The following is a 20429-nucleotide window of genomic DNA, read 5'->3' on the forward strand; positions in this document are numbered from 1 at the left end:
GTATCTGTTGCTAGGTATTGCTGGAGTGTGGTATCTGTTACTAGGTATTGTTGGAGTGTGGTTGGTATCTGTTACTAGATATTGCTAGAGTGTGGTATCTGTTATTAGGTATTGCTAAAGTGTGGTATCTGTTGCTAGGTATTGCTGGAGTGTGGTATCTTTTACTAGGTATTGCTAAAGTGTGGTATTTGTTAATATGTATATATTGCTGGAGTGTGGTATCTGTAACTAGGTATTGCTAAAGTGTGGTATTCGTTACAAGGCATTGCTGGAGAGTGGTATATGTTACTAGGTATTGCTAGTGTGGTATCTGTTACTAGGTATTGTTGGAGTGTGGTATCTGTTACTAGGTATTGCTAAAGTGTGGTATTTGTTACAAGGCATTGATGGAGAGTGGTATATGTTACTAGGTATTGCTAGTGTGGTATCTGTTACTAGGTATTGTTGGAGTGTGGTATCTGTTACAAGGTATTGCTAGAGTGTGGTATCTGTTGCTAGGTATTGCTGGAGTGTGGTATCTGTAACTAGGTATTGCTAAAGTGTGGTATGTGTTACTAGGCATTGCTGGAGAGTGGTATCTGTTACTAGGTATTGCTAGAGTGTGGTATATGTTGCTAGGTATTGCTGGAGTGTGGTATCTGTTACTAGGTATTGCTGGAGTGTGGTTAGTATCTGTTTCTAGATATTGCTAGTGTGGTATCTGTTACTAGATATTGCTAGTGTGGTATCTGTTACTAGGTATTGCTAGAGTGTGGTATCTGTTGCTAGGTATTGCTGGAGTGTGGTATATGTTACTAGGCATTGCTTAAGTGGTATCTTTTACTAGATAATGCTGAAGTTATTGATGGAGTGTGCTTTTTGTTACTAGGTATTCCAGAAGTGTGGTATTGTTATGTTACTAAATGTTGACTGAAGCCTGCCTCAAGGTGCTGGATTTTCTCAGTGTGTTGACTCATTGGTGACAGTCAGCTGTTTCTGCTCTTCGGTTGGGTTGTTGTCTCTTTGACACTTTCTAAATTTCCATTCTCAATATTATTAAGAAGTTCAAATTTCTTGTGGCACCATATTTGTAATATTTCAATGATATCCAGAAAAGTTAGAAAAAAAAGAATATGACAAAATCTGGGTTTTATTGGTGTTTTTTTTAATTTAAATCAGGATAGTAACTTGGCCAAATAAAGTTGGATAAAACTTTTAGTTCTTATATATAAAGTCAAACTTTTTAGATTTGGGTGTGGATCAAGTTTCTGATCTTTTTGATTTTGATGACATATGAAATGTGAGGGTTTATTTCCCCAAATTGTTGACTTTGATGTAAAAGATATAGATCAGGCAAAAACAAATTACTTAGTATGTAAAATAAGAAGATAAGAACTTCCTGGAAATGGGATGAAAAAGTGTCCTACCCTTAGCTACTGACAGGAAATATGATTCACAAAGTTTTGTCCAACCCTTGACCATTTCCTGGAAAACAATACTTGAAAGGGAAAACACCTTTGGAACATATAGTTGAATTTAATCCACAAATAAACTGTCTTTAACCCTCCTTGAAACTTTTCATAAACCCTGTAAAAAAATAAAAATTATCATCAATTTTATAATCAAGTTTGAAACAAGTTTTCATATACATGTATCTTTAATTTTAGATGCAGAATTCATTAATTTTATGATTAAATGCATTGCAATGATTTTCAAAATTAAATCAGTATTAACAAATCTAATGCTCCTTGAAAGACCTGTGAAAGACTACTCAGCTTGATGTTAATAAGTTCAATAAGACATAAAGAATGTCTTAGATTTTGCCTAACATTCTCATTTTTCTATAAAAAGACTATTATTTTCATTAAAAAAATCTCTATTAATATTATGACAGAAAAAAAATCCCCTCGTGTGCCTCCCTGAATACTGCAATTTCTCCCATAAAAGGTCCTCAATGAATGCACATCTTAAAGAAGAGCTTTTTACTAATCAATGAAACATCTTATTTTAGATGATTATATTTCTTTGTCCAGTGGTCAGCGGCTTGACCAGTGTCCAGTGGCCCTTTGACCTCAGACAAGATAAAGCATGACAGTAAAAAATGACCGCATGACCCGATGGACAATGGTAAAAATGATAGTTTAACACATCAATGTGTTGGGACTGTCGCATCATGAAAATGGACGCTTTGTTCCAATCTGGCTCAAATTTCCATTTTCTAAAGTGCAAGGAATTTAAATGTTTTAATTATGCACTGGTTTTTTGAAAAGTTGAAAGATGAATTAGAAATGTTCAAGTGGTAACATTTGGATAATGATTTCGTATTAGCAATGCATTTGATGGGTCTGAACAAATGCACTATTAAAGACGTGTTAAATTTCAAATAAATATCTGGAGAATTGTAATAGCTAGAAAAAAAGATATATGTTATGGTCGAATGAAATTCAAAAGTGACTATTCAAGAATGATTTATAAGTTTTTTCTAAAATTGCTAAATTCAAAATTTGTATACACTTAAATATTGGATAAATTTATATTTTGAATTAAATTTAGAGATGAAAAAATTAAAGGATTTTTAAACAAACATGGTTTTACTCTAATAAAGTATGAGAAAATATAAAAACATTTTGTATTGTATGTTGTCCCCTGGATTGTCTTTGTGTTGTTGCAGAGATACAGTTTCGTTGATGTCAAAATAAATTACTCAACATTTCCCTTTATTTCTGTAACATTTGATTAGTTTTCTTATGTCAGCATTTCTCATTTGAAAAAAAAATCTTAAGAGGGTAAACTCTAACTGTTTGAAGGTGAAACCTTTTTATTTGACATTCCAAAAATTGTTGACAAACTTCCCTCCTACAATGTTCCCAATGTGGTATAAAATTATCTCCCTTTTTTTAAATCCTAAAAGGGAATTTTAAATCTCCTGATTTTTGAAGGTTGAACTATTTCATTGCTGTCAGCATTCTGACTATTATAAGGTTTGAGGGTGACATAGCTGTTAATTTCTGCTTCATTTGGTCTCTTGTGGAGAGTTGTCTCACTGACAATCATACCACATCTTCTTTTTTATAATTAAAACCTTCAACAATGTTCAAGATAAAGTTGAACCTTTTCTGATTGTTGACATTCTGAAAGCGGTTGGATAAAACATGCAAAGAAGACTATTTGTACATCTATCATTCACATTTATCACACCTGTAGCCTGGGGGGTTTGTTGGGTTCGTACGAACCCCCTTGAATACTAATATTACCACTGATTAAGTTGACATTCTATTTGAATTGTAACTTTTAAAGTTGAAAATGGTTGTATGGAACCCCAACTTGGAAATTCCTGTCTACAGGTCTGTTTACAAGAAATGTCAACAACACAATTCCCCATCAGAGTTCCCAATTTGTTACTGACGAAAACTGCCCAATCTCTTGATCTTTGAGTTTCATAATATTATTACATAATTTCAAAAATGGCAAGAACCTTTAGTTGTTTGGCCTGTCTCAATTCCATTTTGCTAGTATCTTTGTTATTTTACACCTTTTCTATATAAGAATAAAAATGACCAATCCCTGTGTTTGCCCTTTCAGTTTATGCTATTTAATCATTTTTTTAACGATTTAATTTTATTTTTCTTAACTTTGACTTCCTGATTGCATGTCCATACCAGAAAAAAAATGTCAATCCCTGCTTTTGACCTTTGAGTTAATACCATCTACTGAGCTTTTTAACATGTTAATTTGTTTTTATGAGCCAGCTTCCTGAATTCTTATTTTTTTTCTAATCGAAGGACAATTCAATAAAACTTAGATTTTGAATAATACTTGTGAATGTTAGGAATTTATTAAAATTGCCCTGAAAGTCTTTTTAGGCATAATTTGCTTTCTTTTAAATGTAAAAAAATGTTTCATATTGACAAAAGACAATTTTTTGCCTTTTTTTATAGGACCAAATGTTGAATCCATGCAGTATAAGTATTCCTTTGAAAAAGACCCCAAAAAATATACTATAACCAAAAGGTATAAATCCACAGTATTTAATTAACAAAACTATTTCAAATTATTTCAAATTAAGCTAAAATAATATCTAATTTGATACCTTACGAAATGGATAAAAATAGGTATGGGGTATAACTCAATGAGACAGCAACCTAAGAAAACAAAAATAGTCAAGTAGTACATTGGCTTTTTGTGATTAAAAATTAGAGGCTCAAAGTTGTCTTATTATATTATGTATAATAAAGCACCATTATCAAAACAGTCTTTATAGCAGTTGTCGTTTATTTATGTAATTTATACGTGTCTCTCGTTTCTCTTTTTTTATATAGATTAGACCGTTGGTTTTTCCATTTGAATGGTTTTACACTAGTAATTTTGGAGCCCTTTATAGTTTGTTGTTCGGTGTGAGCCAACGCTCTGTGTTGAAGGCCGTACATTGACCTATAATAGTTTACTTTTTTAAATTGTTATTTGGATGGAAAGTTGTCTCATTGGCACTCACACCACATCTTCCTATATCTATTTATAAAGATAGATAGATAACTTCATGTAGGCTTAAATGTCCAGTGACAAATTTTTCATTTAAAAGAAAGACAGCTATCAGTTAAAGATTTTTGCATATAAAGAAACTGATTTTTTTTTTTTGGTAATGTTTTATGAAATTTACAAGATTATTTAATTCAGAATTTATGAGATATTAGAATGGTCAGTGCTTTAATAACTAGAATAATGTTTGTCATATTGATTCACAAAAAAATCAGTTAATGATCTTAATTTTGACTGCAGATGGACAATGGTCATCTTAATATTATCAATCTGTTACCATGACAATGGAGTCCTTTACTTTCAAACTTAATCTTTTTATCTGTGAAAGTTAATTACTTTTCTATGATTATTGGTAATTGGTTCAACTCTTTTATAACATGAAAAAATATTTTTTGTAGTAGTATTTTCTATTACCTATAGTGTATAAGTTAAAGTAATTGTCTTTAATCAAACTAAAGGATTATGGGAAGAGAGGAAATTGATTTATCATAGATATAGGAAGATGTGGTGTGAGTGCCAATGAGACAACTTTCCATCCAAATAACAATTTAAAAATTAAACCATTATAGGTTAAAGTACGGCCTTCAACACGGAGCCTTGGCTCACACCGAACAACAAGCTATAAAGGGCCCAAAAATTACTAGTGTAAAACCATTCAAACGGGAAAACCAACAGTCTAATCTATATAAACAAAACGAGAAACGAGAAACACGTATATATTGCATGTAAAGGAAATTGAACAAAATAGTGGGAGGGGGGTCTATAAGAAGCAGAAAAGGTACAACAAGGTTAAAAGTAAAAGAAGTAAGAAGCCTGCAGGAACAGTGATCATAATCCAAATAATTTGGTAATCCACTAAAGAGGATTAGCCAATGATGCATGCCCCCTGCCCCTTCTTTGTGTAAATGTAAATCAGGATCTGTGAATTCAAAAGAAAATAGTTTAAATTACCCTTTGATTTCTTATGCTTTTTTCTTTTTTAGTATGCTTTTTCTTTTTAAGTATCTCATACAAAATAAGACTTCATGAAATCTTTTTGATCATTAATGGAATATTTGAAATTTTTTTATTTTTTTATATCATAATTTATTGTTAAAGAAAATCATTCAAAATTTGAAAGCAACAAAAACAAAAATATTAAATAAATAAAATTAGTTACTGCAACAGAATTGCTATTAAAGGCTGCATAAAAATCTAGCATTAAAAAAAGAGCATGCATAAATAAGTTGACATTTTAAGTGGACTTCTTCAAATTTCATGTTCTCTTTAAAACGAGTCATCAAATATTAATATTATCTATGACCTTTTATTGATTCACTTGTAAGGGTCATAAAATAATCACATGTTTTTTAACAACTTCTTTCAATAGAAATTTATAAGCTTGTCAAAAACATACTCGAAAAGACATTTAGACCCATGTCGCCTGTTTTAAAACCTTTAATTAAACAATGTTTTCTATTGTGTTTAGATTTGTTAACAAACTATCACAGATGTTTTGTGGCGGATAATTTCCTAAAACATGTGCTCTGCCGATTTGTTGGTTAATTGTAACCTCATCAATGCCATTTTATGGAAAACATCAAGTTGAAATATGTTAATTTGTTTTTGATAGAAAAAATGAAATGGAATGGAAACATTTGTAAATGATATTCTGGCACTTGAAGGAAGTCTTTTCTTGATTTGAACGTTTTTTTGGGTTGCTGTGTGATTGAAAAATACTCCTTATTCTATTATTCATATAGAATTTTGTTTAAGGTATTCAAAGAAAACAATGACTAACTGGCAAGGAAACAGAAACAACAATTTTTTGATTTTTTTTTTTGGAAATAAATAATAAACGTATTTAGAAATTACAATTTGTTTGTTTTAAAAAAAAATGAATTTTAAGAAATAAAAGTTTTACATATTTAGAAACAAAAATTAGTTTAAAAATAAATTTGAAGGTTATTTTTTTGTAAAATACTTTCATTACTGATAGAAAATGAAGCATATTTCTAAAAGCTTCGATATGACTCAAATTAATATTTGATGTACTCAGGCCCGTCTTTAAGTTACTGACAAAAATCATAACTAGTAAAGTGACCTCTTGCCATCTTTTTTAGACGGGGCTAAACTATCCGTCAGATTTGGTAAAAATCTACGAATTAATCTAATATTGTCCTTCATTGGTATTTCTGGTTGATTTCCCGTGAGTTTTGTGATTTGCTGTATTTTATACTGTCAGATCTTGTCAGCCGACAAATTAGAATCTGACATTCAGAAAAAGGTTTTAAAAGGTGACGTTAGCCAAAGAAGAAAAATTATATTGGGCATAATGGAGTTAATTAAATGATTGTCTCCCCTGATTTGTCAGAAAACATTGAGAAATGATTGTTGGTCATAAGTCATTATTTTCTAAGATAGGTTTTGTTACGCTTAATTCTGGAATCAAGAAAAGGAGACCTTTTATACATAGGAATAAAAAATCAAACAAAGAACTAGTATAGTAAAGAAGTATAAAATTATATATTTTTCCAAAATCTTTCTCTACCTCTGTCCCTCCTTCAATAAATGACCAAGACACTAAGGACGGTTTGTTATTTGTTGGAGGTAAAATGATATTCCATATTTTTCCGAGATCTACTTTAAAGTCTGGATCCGTGATTGATTATCTGTCTTGGAGAAAATAGTTAATCATAATTTTTGCTGACCTTTTGGGGTTATAGCAAGGCCAGTGGTCAATAAATGACCATTGCTATGTCATATCTTGTATTTTTAATTACATTTTTCAATCTAGATGGTCATTAGAGTAATGCATTTCTGCATCCGCAGGGAAACCATACCGTCAAATTTCTGACGGCTTTTTTATGTCCATTCAATTGTTGCAATTGCAAGGACAGTGGTCAGTCAAAATTGACCAGTGCTGCATCATAATTTGTATTTTTAGAGACAAGATGACCAGTGCTTCAATCGATTATCTTTGTTCTTTCAAAAGAGTAATTGATATTCATTTCAAAAGACAGAGAAGGGGGAAGTTGAGGAAAATTATTATTTATTCAATTATCATTCAATTTTTTGTATAAAATGATAATACTATTTTGTAAAATTAATTATTTATTTTTGTTGCTTATGTAATTGCAAGAAACATTTATAACTCTGTCTTGAAAATCCAGTTAGAGGTATATCCAATGTTGTGGTAGATCCCGGGGTTGGAACCCCCCCCCCCCCCCCCCCCCTTTTTTTTGACAATCAATGCATTTGAATGGGGACTATAGTTGGAAACCCCCTTTTAAAAAATGCCCTGCAATTGAGTAATCAACCAGGTTTCTGAACGATTTTTCAAAGTAATTACCTTAAAATACACATTGTATGTATTGTAATGTTAAAAAATCAGCGATATAAACATTGTCCTCCTTTCTTCTGGGTTGGGAATCCCCCTTTTAAAAATGACTGAACCAGCGCCTGCAATGGAGTTATCAACCCAGTTTTGGAACGATTTTTCAAAGTAATTACCTTAATATACATATTGTATGTATTGTAATGTTAAAAAATCAGCGATATAAACATGGTCTTTCCCTAGAGGTTGAAATCAATGTTTTTTACAATACCAATCTTGTTACAAACAAAAGACTGAACTCAAGCTATTTGTGATGTTTTTTTACACAATATATTGATTGGCTTAAGTGGTCAAGCTGTGGTCATAATGTACTAAAATATTGTTTTTTCCTCTCTTGATGAAGTTAATCAAAATTTATATCTGACTGGGTCCATAAAGTGGAATGTATTTGATCAGGTAAATGTATGTTTTATATTCACTTCGTTCTCTTTGGGGTTTTTGGGAGGTAGGACAAGGGGGCTGATTTCTTATATGGGATTAAACTGAATTAATAAATGGGTTTTTGTTAATGAGACAGCAATCCAACAACAAATGTATGTTTTTTATTTACTTTTTTTTTTTTAGGAGGTATGGAAAAAAAGGGGGCTTATTTCTTATATGGGGATAAACTGGGTTCTTTGGTATTTGTTAATTAAACAGCAATGCAACAACAAATGTATGTTTTTTAGGGGTTTTTTATTGGTTTTTTTTTGAGGTAGGGAAAAGGAGCTGATTTCTTCTATGACAATAAACTGAGTTATTAATTGGGTATTTGTTGATGAGACAGCAATCCAACAACAAAAACATCATGAGGTATCTGGAGAGTGGAACAAATTTATATAAGAATAAAATGTGATATGGTTGGCTCTAGTAGATAATTGACTGACACCTGAGACACCAAATGCCACATGTTCAGAAGTAAACAACTATGTGGATAGTAATTTTCATGGATTCACATTGAGGCTAAATTGCATTTCATGTATATTTTACTTCCTGGTTTTACTTTTAAGTCTGCAAAAATTCCTCTAGAAAACCTGTACTAGGTTTATTCTTGGTTCACATATACCTAAGATTGGAATCCAACAGATAATGATGAATTCTAAGTAAAGGTCACTGTATGACCTTCAATAATGAGTAAAACCCAAACTGCTTAGCAAGCTATAATAAATGTGACACAAAATATTTGATATAATATACAGCAACAAGCAACAACCCCTGTATGGCGTTGTTTGAGTATTGAGAGAGGTAGTCCATTAACCATATTCTGAAAAGATATGAAAACTGGTGAACACCAAATAAGGCATAAAAGTAGTGAAATGTAAGATTTGATTCTGTATTCCTATTTGGTAGTTTTATTGCAGCGCCTTTCCTTCATGGACATCCATGAAATTTAAATTGGAAAAAAAACTTGTTATTTCAAAGCACACAAAAAAAGTCCATAGGGTCCTTAAGTGTTGGTTATTTTTCTTCGTTATACAAATACAAAAAGATCTTGTTAATTCAAACTGAAAAATAAAGACGTCAAAAAAGTTAAGAGGTGGTTGTTTTTCTTCCTAAGCCAAAAAATTGACGTCAAGATAGTTAAAGTGGTGGTTATTATTTTTCTAATTCATAAATATCTTGTTAATTCAAAGCATGAAAAAGACGTCAAGAAAGTTTAAAGATGGTTATTTTTCTCTTCATTTACACGTTTTCATCCTCCAGTCTTTTTTGTAAATCTTGTTTACTTAAAAGTCTAAATGTCAAATAGATATATATTTGCAGATGTTAATATTTATTGACATTTTGAAGATGTTATGTATGAATTCTTATAAAATGATGGAGGGGAAAATAAAATCTTATGAAAAGGGGTGCCCTATCAAAACTATGATTATGATTTTTTTATTTTAAATTCTTTGGTAGTTGTAAAAAAACAAAAACTAAAATTATGAAGAATTTTTCTTTCCAAAAAAAGATATTGAATTTGAGGTTTAAAAAAGAAAATGTCAGTAGCACAATTTGGTCTAAACATTTAAGACATTTTTTTAATTTTTTTTAAATAAATATAAAAATGGGAAATTCTGTAAGTATATAAACAATACTCTCAAAAATGTGTCTTTCCCTGAAAAATGTCCTTAAAATAAAAAATTGTCCAAACATGTCCAGTTTTAATTTTCTTCTTGTAAGTACGTTTAGACCTAGTAAGATTTTAGTGATATTTCAGTTAATGAATCAACAAATTTCTCACTTTTGCTGGTAATAAATCCTTGGTAAAATAGCGTGTTAATGAGTCTTGTGAATGACTTTTTTAGTTTGTTAATGAAAATAGTGAATGAATTGTTTTTATCCAATGAGAATCTTCTGACTGTCATATAACTTACTTTGACATTTCAAAAACCCGTAGGAGTGAGAGAAGTTTCCGTTCACACTTTTGTCACAAACATGTTTGTTCTTTTTCTCTACTATAAGATGCATAGTAAAACCGACCTTCTGAAAAAATTAGCACCTTTGCTATCAGCTATTTTTTTGTTACTTTTATGAATGAAATTTTATCCAGCCAATCAGTGTTGGATAAAGAATCTTGTTATCCAATCAAATTGGACTCTGAACTTATATGAATGAAAGTGTAGTAAAACCTAAGTCTGTAGTACGGTATAGTAACAAGTTGTGAAGTTGTTTAGAGACAAACAAACAGCCTAAGTGTCATCGACTTAAACAATTGCTTGAACATTCTGATGCCATCGTATTTCATTTATAGGAAGTTTACTAAAATGTAAGTTGTAAATTGTTATCTTTAATTTGTGCACGCTTGCAGTGCATCAACGGACAGTGATTTCAAACTTCTGTTTTTGAAGACAATACAAAAAACAATTGAGTCGATTTCACAAAATACTTACAACTAAGATTGACTTAGATTTGTTGTAAGTTTTTTTGTGAAACAGACATGAATTTTTCCGGCTGTAAAAGTCACTAGATTACATATGTTTTCCTTAAGCTGTATTAATATAGAATAGACATAAATGTTGAGTTCCACATTTGATGGAGCAGAATATGTTTACCCTTCATGATGATAGAATGTAACTCATTGTTTCAAGGGTATTACTTTTGTCTCCTGTTAAAATTTTCTTTGTATATCTAATGCTTCTACTCACCTTTTTATTATGTTTATGTGTTTATTATTGTCTGTTTGATAATTATCTCCCCTTAATTTCATATTTTAAAGGGAAGTAATTGATTAACATTCCACAATTTCTTTCAATGGGGAAAAAAGGTTTAGCCAGTTGCACTGCTATGACAATTGAAATGTATTGACTGAAACATAAACATATATGCATCTATTGGTATTTAATGGGAGTATAGTTGCACTGGTTTGATTTTTTTTTGGCTGACACGTTTTTGTTAAAGAGTTGTTGTTTTAGTGATGTATGTCGTTTTGAGGTGTCAATCCTGGTCAAATTTTCTTCAATAATTTGTTTAATTAATCATTTCGTATCACACTTGATATGTGATATTATAATCATAAGGTGTGGTGTTAATGAAACTTGTGAATGAATTTTTTAATGAAAATGTGTGAATGAATTTTCAAGAAAACTTGTCAAATGGATTTGTTAATGAAAAAACGTGAATGGATTTTTACATCAAAACTTGTGATGGACTTTTTTTACCCAATGAGAGTCATGCTTTTGGCAATTGAAATAATGGCTGAAATATAAACATTTAAATATCTTTCGTGTTGTTGTGTCGTTGGTTTGCTGTCAAGTGAGAGTGTATATGCTGTATCTTTTTGGGTCATATTTTCTTAATTTCTTTTTTTTCAATTGATCTTAATTGTTTTTTGAAATATGGAATTTGTTTTAATGAAAATTAAAGCATTATTAAATTAGTATTCAAATTGAGGTTGTGAATTTTCTTTTTTTTGAAAATCTCCATTGTCTGAATGGCTTTAATAAATTTGTCCAAAAGACATTTTTACTGGACATTTAAACCACATCAAATACAAAAATATTGATGTCGGCTCTTTTAAACCTGTTAGCAGTGTTTTTATCATAAACGTTTTTATCATACACAATGACACCTGACCAATGGGATGGTCACAACAAACCTTAGGTTCTATTGATCTCGGCCTTTAATCATAGCTACAGTTTTACATATTATTCAATTTTTGTTTGCTCAACATTGATTAAATAAAATAGTTGCTAAGAAAAATGTTGTTTGCGACCCTTTTAATTAGCGGCATTGAATAGAGGTAATACAAAAAATCTGATGGCATATTTACTTATTTAAATATGTTTTTCATATCAATGTTTGCATTTGTGATTTTCAGTTATGCAATATTTTATGTGATAAAATAAAAAGGGTCAAAAGTTTAATGATAATGAGAAAAAAGTCAAAAGGTGGGCTAATATTTAAAGGTAAAATTACATATGAATAGATAATGAATTAAGTGAGAAAAATACCTGAGTTTTTAACATGAATACGAAATTTCAAATGTCATTGAATAATATTTCCAAATGGGCTTTGAAGATGAAATTAAGTGCAAAATATCGTAAATTTGAAAAAAAAGAAGAAAGGTTATGATAATAATTTTGACATATTAGATATAAACAGAAACTTAATGAATTTCTAGTAAAAACATTGGATTTGAATATTATATGAAACAGAAAAATCATCTTAAGGGAACTAATTTTATTTCACAAATTATAATATTGATTAAATGGTTAAGGTGGATTTTGAGTGATACTGAAAGAAGGTCATTCTGTATTTAATATAAAAAAAACATCTTGTAAAATATAACTTTAAAAAAAAAATGTGTATATAAATTTTTTAGACCCACCCCTCCCAACGAAAACTCTTTATTGATCAGTGGAGATTGCGCAATCTTCAACCTCAGCATCCAGAATGATAAACATCTTTGTAAACCTGGGAAAGGCAGATTGATCTTTATGTATGAGTAAACATTGACCATATGTTTAATTATGTTTTCTTCCTCAAAGAAAAAACCTCTGGTCAACATATTCTGTTTTTCTTGACCAGTGCTTATGTAAGGAAGGCGAGGAGGCTCTGTTGAGGGATATATAAAAAAAAAAAAAAGTCTGAAATGCAATAAAAAAAAAAAATTCTATGTTTTTTCCCTGATTTTTTTATATTCAATTTGCAACAAAAAGCAAAACAAATCATTTCGTCAGTATTACATGTAATTAGAAAAAAGTAAGAATTTATAAAGCACTTTTTTTTACAGAAAAGTACAAAGGATAAATTAATTAAATTGAATTTTATTGTCCCCCTCCTTTAATATCCCCCTCGTAATGTATTTTATGAAGCCCCCCTTCCCCTTTAATATCCCCTAATAATCATCAAATTCTAAATGCAATTCTAAGTGAAGTTTTACTGATAAGGACCCACTAACTTAACATGAGTCTTTTTTCACAAATATATATAGAGATTGACCATTGGTCAGTGTGTTGATAAGATAATAATGAAAGGTCGTAACTGTTTTAGTTAGTTAATATTTACTTATGGGCCGGTCAGGACAGTTTTAAGGGAAAAAAGAAGCTGAGGTTTTTTTTATTTGTGAGAAATGAAGGCTGCAATGATCACACTACCAGAAGAAAATACATTTGGGTAAGACCATTTCTTAATTATGTCATAATTTGCAATTAACAGAGATAGTAGGTAGAGAGATTTTTACCTGTGAGGAATGCCTGTTAAAAGGTTTATTGATTTTATAGTGGTCAGCTTGACCTCTAGGTTTTAAAAATTATGGCCATTTGTTTGCTTAGTTTTTATGAGGGCTGTTTTATTGCTTAACATCTAGAACATGTTGGGGGTTCATTTCGTCTTTTAAAATCTTGGATGTTTGTATTAAAAGTAATCGGGATTTTAGATTGTAATTTTAAAGCCAGTGGTTGTTGTTATAAAATAGTCATTATATACAACCCAGGAAAGATGACTCGAAAAACGATTATTTCATTGCAGCTGTATTTTTTTAATGAATTTATTATGCATAAAATATGTAAAAAATTATTGGCGTATTGAATAAATAATAGAAAATCTGTTGCTTAACTTAGTACATATGTACTTATTTGTTATGCAAAACATTATGGTGTCCTACTTTTGTTCTTTTATCAATTATACTTATATATAATATACAGTTGAATTTGTAGATACAAAAATTTAAAGCATTTCGAAAGTGCACTTAAACATTTTACAACTTTAGGTACATACTATAACTTACTTAAACAATTACTCCTAATTTGTTTTGATGACTTATATCTTTAAGGTAACAAGTACTGTTAAAAAAATCTGAAATTAATTATGCATTTTTGAATATTTCTCAAAATGACACTTTACCCAGATTGATTTGGAAAAGGGGGCGTTTATTATGCAAAAATGAATTGACACTTGCAGTAAAAGACTATTCATACCCTAATTTAACAATGCGCACACAAAAACCAAACTAAAAAGAAAAAGTTTTTAAAATAATAAAGCATTATGTTTTAACAATGGAAGCAGTGCATTTGATTATACTAACATACGCTGAGTTTGATTAAAGGTGGGATTGCATTTGTTATATTAAAGGAATAAATAATTACGGTATAATTCAATGAGAAAGGAATTATACAACAGGTACAAAAAATGAAGAAAAATTTAAGAATATGAAAAAGAGGCTTAAATTTAGAAAATTTCTAACTTTCATTTATCTCATTAAAAGATGTATCAAAACTACTCTATGTGAAGATTACTATTTAAAACAAAGAAAATAAGCTGTCCTAATTAATTGTTTTCTTTGTTTTTAACAATTTCCTGTTTAATTCCCCAGTGAGAGATTTTCCAACCACTTAATGCACTCAAGCCTTTTTGTATGTTAATAATATAACTTAATGACCAACTCTTATCTATGGCTTGCCTTTTGACCCAAATATTTATTACATAACTGGTCAAGAGGAAAAATGTAAAGGCAGCTGTATTATCAACAAAACTCTCATAAATACATAGATTTCTAAGTAAATAAGTTGTGTCATTAGTGGGGCTCAGTGAAGGGGTTTGCAATATTAATTGATGGGGAAAAGATAGGGAAAGACTGGCAGAAATTTAACAAAGCTGATATCAGTATTAGGGATAATATTCTTTGTAAAGAAGATATAAACTTTTTAAGTAGGGTTTAAGGGCTGCTATTTATAATTTTATATACAGGGAAGATTTTGGTCAGTTATTTAAGTGCTTGAAAGTTTTTTGTTAATGAATTTTTTATCTAAAGTTGCTGATCTGTAAAATTGATAATTTTAATAAAGTTGTTAAAGATTTTTGAATGAATTTTTGAAAAAAGACGTGTTTGTAGTCAAAATAAAATTATCCCTATCAATGTAAAAGCAATGTGATATTTGTTTGCTAAAGGAAAACATGTGAGGCATAATTTTGTGAGTTTTATATAAAAGAGTTAAAAACAACAAAATTAACAGGTGTTTTATTTTCCTCTATGGACAGGTTAAGTCTGAGTGGAGGGGTTCTGATAATAGATAAAATAGAATATTTTTTTATCTTCAAAAGTCCCCTTTACACTGATCAAATTTCAAAAATGGGTTTCAAAATTTACAACAAGTCATTACATGAACATATCTATGCTTAAACAGACCAATCTTCAATGTATGTACACTAAGTCTTGAGTTTTATAACTTTTTTTAGATAAAGTAGATAGGGGGGTGGGTCACTGATGATAAACAAATTTATCTTATTTTTATCGGTGCATTACGTTTGCGCGCATTACCATTACATTTGCGCGCAAAAATCATTACGTTTGCGCGCAGCTTTCCATTACATTTGCGCGCATTTTTTTGGCAGGTAAACTCAGGTAAAATACAGGTAATAATGCTTATTTATCTATTAATTTGTTGAATTATTTATAAGTATCAGTACCCCTTCCGTTAGTCTTAGTATGTTGTCTCTATGAAACATTCCCCATTTCCATTCTTAATGTTATCATAAGGCACATATTTTGAAAGTATTCAATCAGTAATTTTTTAGGGAAAATACAGGTAGTAATGCTTATTTATCTATTAATTTGTTCAATTATTTACAGGTATCAGTACCCCTTCCTTTAGTATAAGTTTCATAAGGCAGGGAAAAAAGAGATAAAACCGCAGATTTGTTTTCGATTTTCAGACACATTTCAATAAGTGTATGCAAAATTTTAAGAAAATCCGTGAAAAGCCCACTCATATATTGTAACATGACCTTAAGCTTTAACGGAGTTTTTACTTGCTTTTATAATTCAATATGAACAGTATATAATTTGACTGATAAACAGATAAACAAACTTTTTTAAAATTAATAATTGATTAATATGAAAATACAAAAAAAAATAGTTATTTATAACTTAATATAATTTTTATTTATACTTTTACCTGAGATTACCTGTAAAATAAATGCGCGCAAATGTAATCAAAAGCTGCGTGCAAACGTAAAATATTTTAATCCCCAAATGCGCGCAAACGTAGTGCGCCCATTTTTATGAGGTTCAAGTATCGTATTTAATCTTTAAAGTATTTTTATGGGAAAGAAGTTAAAAACTAAACATATGGTCATTTTATTAAGTCGTGACATCAATGTGGTTGCAATGTTATATTTGTTTTTTCAAATAATTTTCCTTAATCAAATTGAGGTGCAACAATTTACGAATAAGTTTGAGGTCATTGAGTTTATCACAGTTTTCAGTGAATGATTTGCACAAAATTCTCTTTTAATTTTAAAATCATTGTTTTCAGTGAACCCCTATTTTGTGAGGGTGAGGCTTATAATCTTCGAATTCTTTTTCTGTCTTTTTTTCTATTTTTTTTTCTTCTTCCAAACATTGCAACTGGTTGTAAAAAACATAAGTTATTTCTCTGCTTTTGGTCATAAATGAGAGTTGTCTTCGCTTTTTTTATTTTCTACATAAAGTTATCATTAATAAAATATTATGACTGCTGTTTTGAATGTCAAAGGACCTTCAAAGTATTTTTTGAAAAAAAATCTTGATAATTCCTAAATTTATGCATTTTCTTTTTTAAAGGCAAAACATATTCCTCTGCTCTAGAAGTTTGCATTGTTTAAAAGTTACACAAAAATGAGAATACAGATATCAGCAGCATGAATAGAATTGTACGTTTCATTCTATGCCCACAATAGTTTTCCAACTGTATATTATCTATAATAATATATGTCAGTTCCAAAAGTTAAGACCTTTCTACATGAACCAGGGCATAAAGTGTTAAGTTCCCAACCTTTCCCAATACTTAAGTATTTTTATGGGAACAAAATGGAAAATACAATGTGTCGTCAAGTTCAAGCCAGCCTAGTTTTGTCAAAAGACAGATAAGATACTCATTGTAATAAGTACCATGTATTCATTTTTATTTCTCATTATTGATTTTACTAAAACAAAGAATGAATTCAGCAAAATTGCTCTCAGATATTCGCAGAGAATTGCTTGAATTTTTGAAGTAAGTTCTGATAATTTTTATTTCTAACAATATATTTTTCATGATAAAAAGTATGTTTTGATCTGGCTGCCTGTCTGTCTGTTACTCATGTTTATTTATTTTATCAACATTTTGATCAGGCTATTAGAGATTTCTAAAATCATATACTAATTCTATTTCTGAAATCTACTTTTACCCCCTTGACATCAGTGTCATATTTAAGACTTATGCAGGTTCCAGTGGCAATAAAAAAATGCTGAAGGTTTACCATTGGATACAAGATTGATTGGTAAAAATATGATTTGCAGAGTTATCTTTCCTTTAAAGAAGATCTTGATCAATGAATTTAGATATATAGTAATACATTATAATTTCTTTAATCTAGTTAATACCCCTGTATTTTATACTGCCTTTAAAAACATGACAAAATCTAAGATAGTTTTCTTTGGAAAATATTTTCTCACGATTTAAAAAATTTCCTTTGAGATTTAAAATTATTCTCCGGAAAGTTTCATTATATTTCGCCTACTTTTATATTACTTAGAACGAGAATTAATTTCCTTTTCTATTATATTAAAAGACATGTTATTCATTTTACTTTTTATTAAATACAAATATTTTCTTTTTAATCTTGCTCTTTTGAAAGAATTCACTTTGCGTCTTATTTTTCGATATTTTTTGTTAACAGTACAACAATAAATGTAACAAAACCAGGTGTTAGTATGTAAAATATATTTTCATTTCTTTTTTCTCGCCATTTCTCATTCTCGAACAATTACGATTGTATGCTGGTGTGACCAACCATAGGGAGTGTCAAAAAAGTATTAAAAACATCTTTAATTTAGTTGAAATGAAAATTATTGCATTCCTTTATTGGTATCCTCAATAACAATCTATGCAGAAAAGTTTTTTATGCGGGAATTTTTTTTCATCTTATTATTTCAATTGTATGACCCATCGACAAAGGTAATAAATAAACAGTTATCGGAGTATTTATATTAAATCCCATACAATAATATTTTTTACTTTGAATATATAGGAAAAGAGACATTAGATTTTCATCGAAGCAATATGTTGTTTTTCTTTTTTCCGAGGTCTTTTGAGTGTAAGATTAAATGAGCATTAGCTATTGGTTTTTTATAATACAATTGCGGAGGATAAAAGGCTTGATTTTTATATCTTTACCAATAAGAACGTAAAAAGGCTGATATAAAATTGAATTCACGTTGGAGCCTGTTTAATGTTGGTCATCTCACAAGTTTTGTGGCCAAGTCACAAAAACGTTTACTGATAACGATGTTAGAACACAGAAAAAGAAACAAATTTGTCAAGGATAGGCCTAGTTTAAATGTCGAAAAAACTAGATAACGATAAAAACTAGTTACCTTTGTTTAATACATTTAGTAGTTTGTACGTAGGTCAAAGTTTGGATTTTATTTATCAGGTAAGACATCAGCTAGATCAATCAATTTTGATCATTTATTCGTATTTTTTAATTTGAGGTATGTTTTTTAATTAAATATTCAATTGTATATACTCATGTTTTTAAATAATTTTTGTCATTAAGTAATATAATCTTATTGACATCAAAGTTGAATCATGCAAATAAACTTGGTGAATTTAAAAATAAAATATTTTACAATTCGTTATGATGCATAATGTTACTGATTCAGTTACGGAATCTGTATTTAGATGTAATTCTCTGTTCTGTAAGAATATCAGAATTGATTTTGAAATAGAGTTATGTCCCTGTAATGGCAATATATAAGTACATGTAATGTATAATTTGCACAAGTTTTTGTAAATATAAAAAAAAAAAAATTCCAATCATAAGTAAAGACGGTAGTAGTCTATGATTATGTTGGAGTTTTTTTTGTTATGATATTTTTTAATGTGGATCAATTTTTAGTTTTATATGAAATAGTTTGATTTCCAATCAGTGTTTTACCTTCTTTGACTTTTATTTAAATATACCTGGTCCATTTAGATGAAAGTACCCTCAGTATTGCCTTAGGGATCTAGTGTTGGGGCATTGTGAAATAGGACTATGGTCAAAATTTAAGGCAAAGGAACAGTACTTTGATTGCTGTTCTTCATCTTAAAGTCACAGTGAGATCTTCAACAAGGAGCAAAATATGAATTTTTGATAAAGGAAAATATATTTTCAATGTTTTCCCATACCATCCCAATTTGCAAACTAAAGTAAGAGGCCTACTTGGTGTTCAAGTTACATGATGTCTTGTGCCTGGTAGGTTACTGGGTCATAAAACGGAAAGTAAAAGTAGACATATGAGATGTTAAAAGGCAAGGAAAATAATTCTTTTCATCTTTGTGTCTTTCCTTACATTTTATGGCAGATAAATTATGCTGGTAACCATGGTAACTAAATGAAGGCAAAAAATATTTTCTCTGATCAATTTTGTTCTTTGTTTTATATGGTGCTAAGACTGTTATAACACATGTGTTATAGTATGGTCTGGCATGGTGGTTTGGTTGAAAACAAGACTAAAATATAAAATGAGGAGTTGGTTCTTATGATGACCTCCAAATTTAAGAATTTTTCGGTCATCAATTTATCACTGCATGTGTTCTTCTGAAACCTTAAAAAACAAGGTTTCTTTTATAGACGATACATTGGTATCTACTGCGTTGGCGATTCCCTTACTGAGAAGTTATATTTGTCGCAAAGTGTAAATATATATCCATTAAACTATATATAGACAATTTTTTAAAAGGGAGTGACATTTGTTTTATATATATTACACTGTTTTTTCATTTTCTTTTTAATAATTTTGGACGTCTACTGCTGTTTATATTTACACCTTTTGACAAATTAAACTTTCGCAGGCAGAGTTTCTCGCCAACGCAATAAATGCCAATGTATCGGTATATATATAAAAACTTGTTTTATAAGGATACAGAAGAAAACAGCGATAACTTGTTGACAGAAAGTTGATTTCCGAAACTGACTTTATCTTCAGTGTGGATTTAAGTGCTTGAAGAGCAATTGTTTCTTTTTAAGTGTTTAGATCTTAAATTTTTTATGGGTTAAAACTCAAGTACGTTGGATGACAAAAAAGGTTGTTTAATCTTAGCCGCTCTGTGTTTTATAAGCTTTGTGA

At 29.7% G+C, this 20429-nt stretch overlaps 1 protein-coding gene across 7 annotated transcripts in view; it reads left to right on the plus strand.

Annotated features, from left to right (window-relative positions):
* Positions 1-20429, plus strand: part of LOC134690799 (protein hunchback-like) — a 70936-nt gene that overhangs the window by 36016 nt on the left and 14491 nt on the right. Inside the window, exon 1 of one of the 7 annotated variants that reach the window (XM_063550859.1) lies at positions 13290-13471. The exons of 5 other annotated variants lie outside the window; for them this stretch is intronic. In XM_063550859.1, coding sequence (XP_063406929.1) covers positions 13428-13471 — 44 coding nt within the window. In that variant the 5' untranslated portion in view covers positions 13290-13427. Of the gene's footprint in view, positions 1-13289; positions 13472-17257; positions 17329-20429 lie in introns of those variants that run through there. One more of the 7 variants, XM_063550858.1, reaches the window with a different exon arrangement.

The sequence above is a fragment of the Mytilus trossulus genome, chromosome 11 (genome assembly GCF_036588685.1).
Source record: "Mytilus trossulus isolate FHL-02 chromosome 11, PNRI_Mtr1.1.1.hap1, whole genome shotgun sequence".
In the NCBI taxonomy this organism is placed as follows: domain Eukaryota; kingdom Metazoa; phylum Mollusca; class Bivalvia; order Mytilida; family Mytilidae; genus Mytilus; species Mytilus trossulus.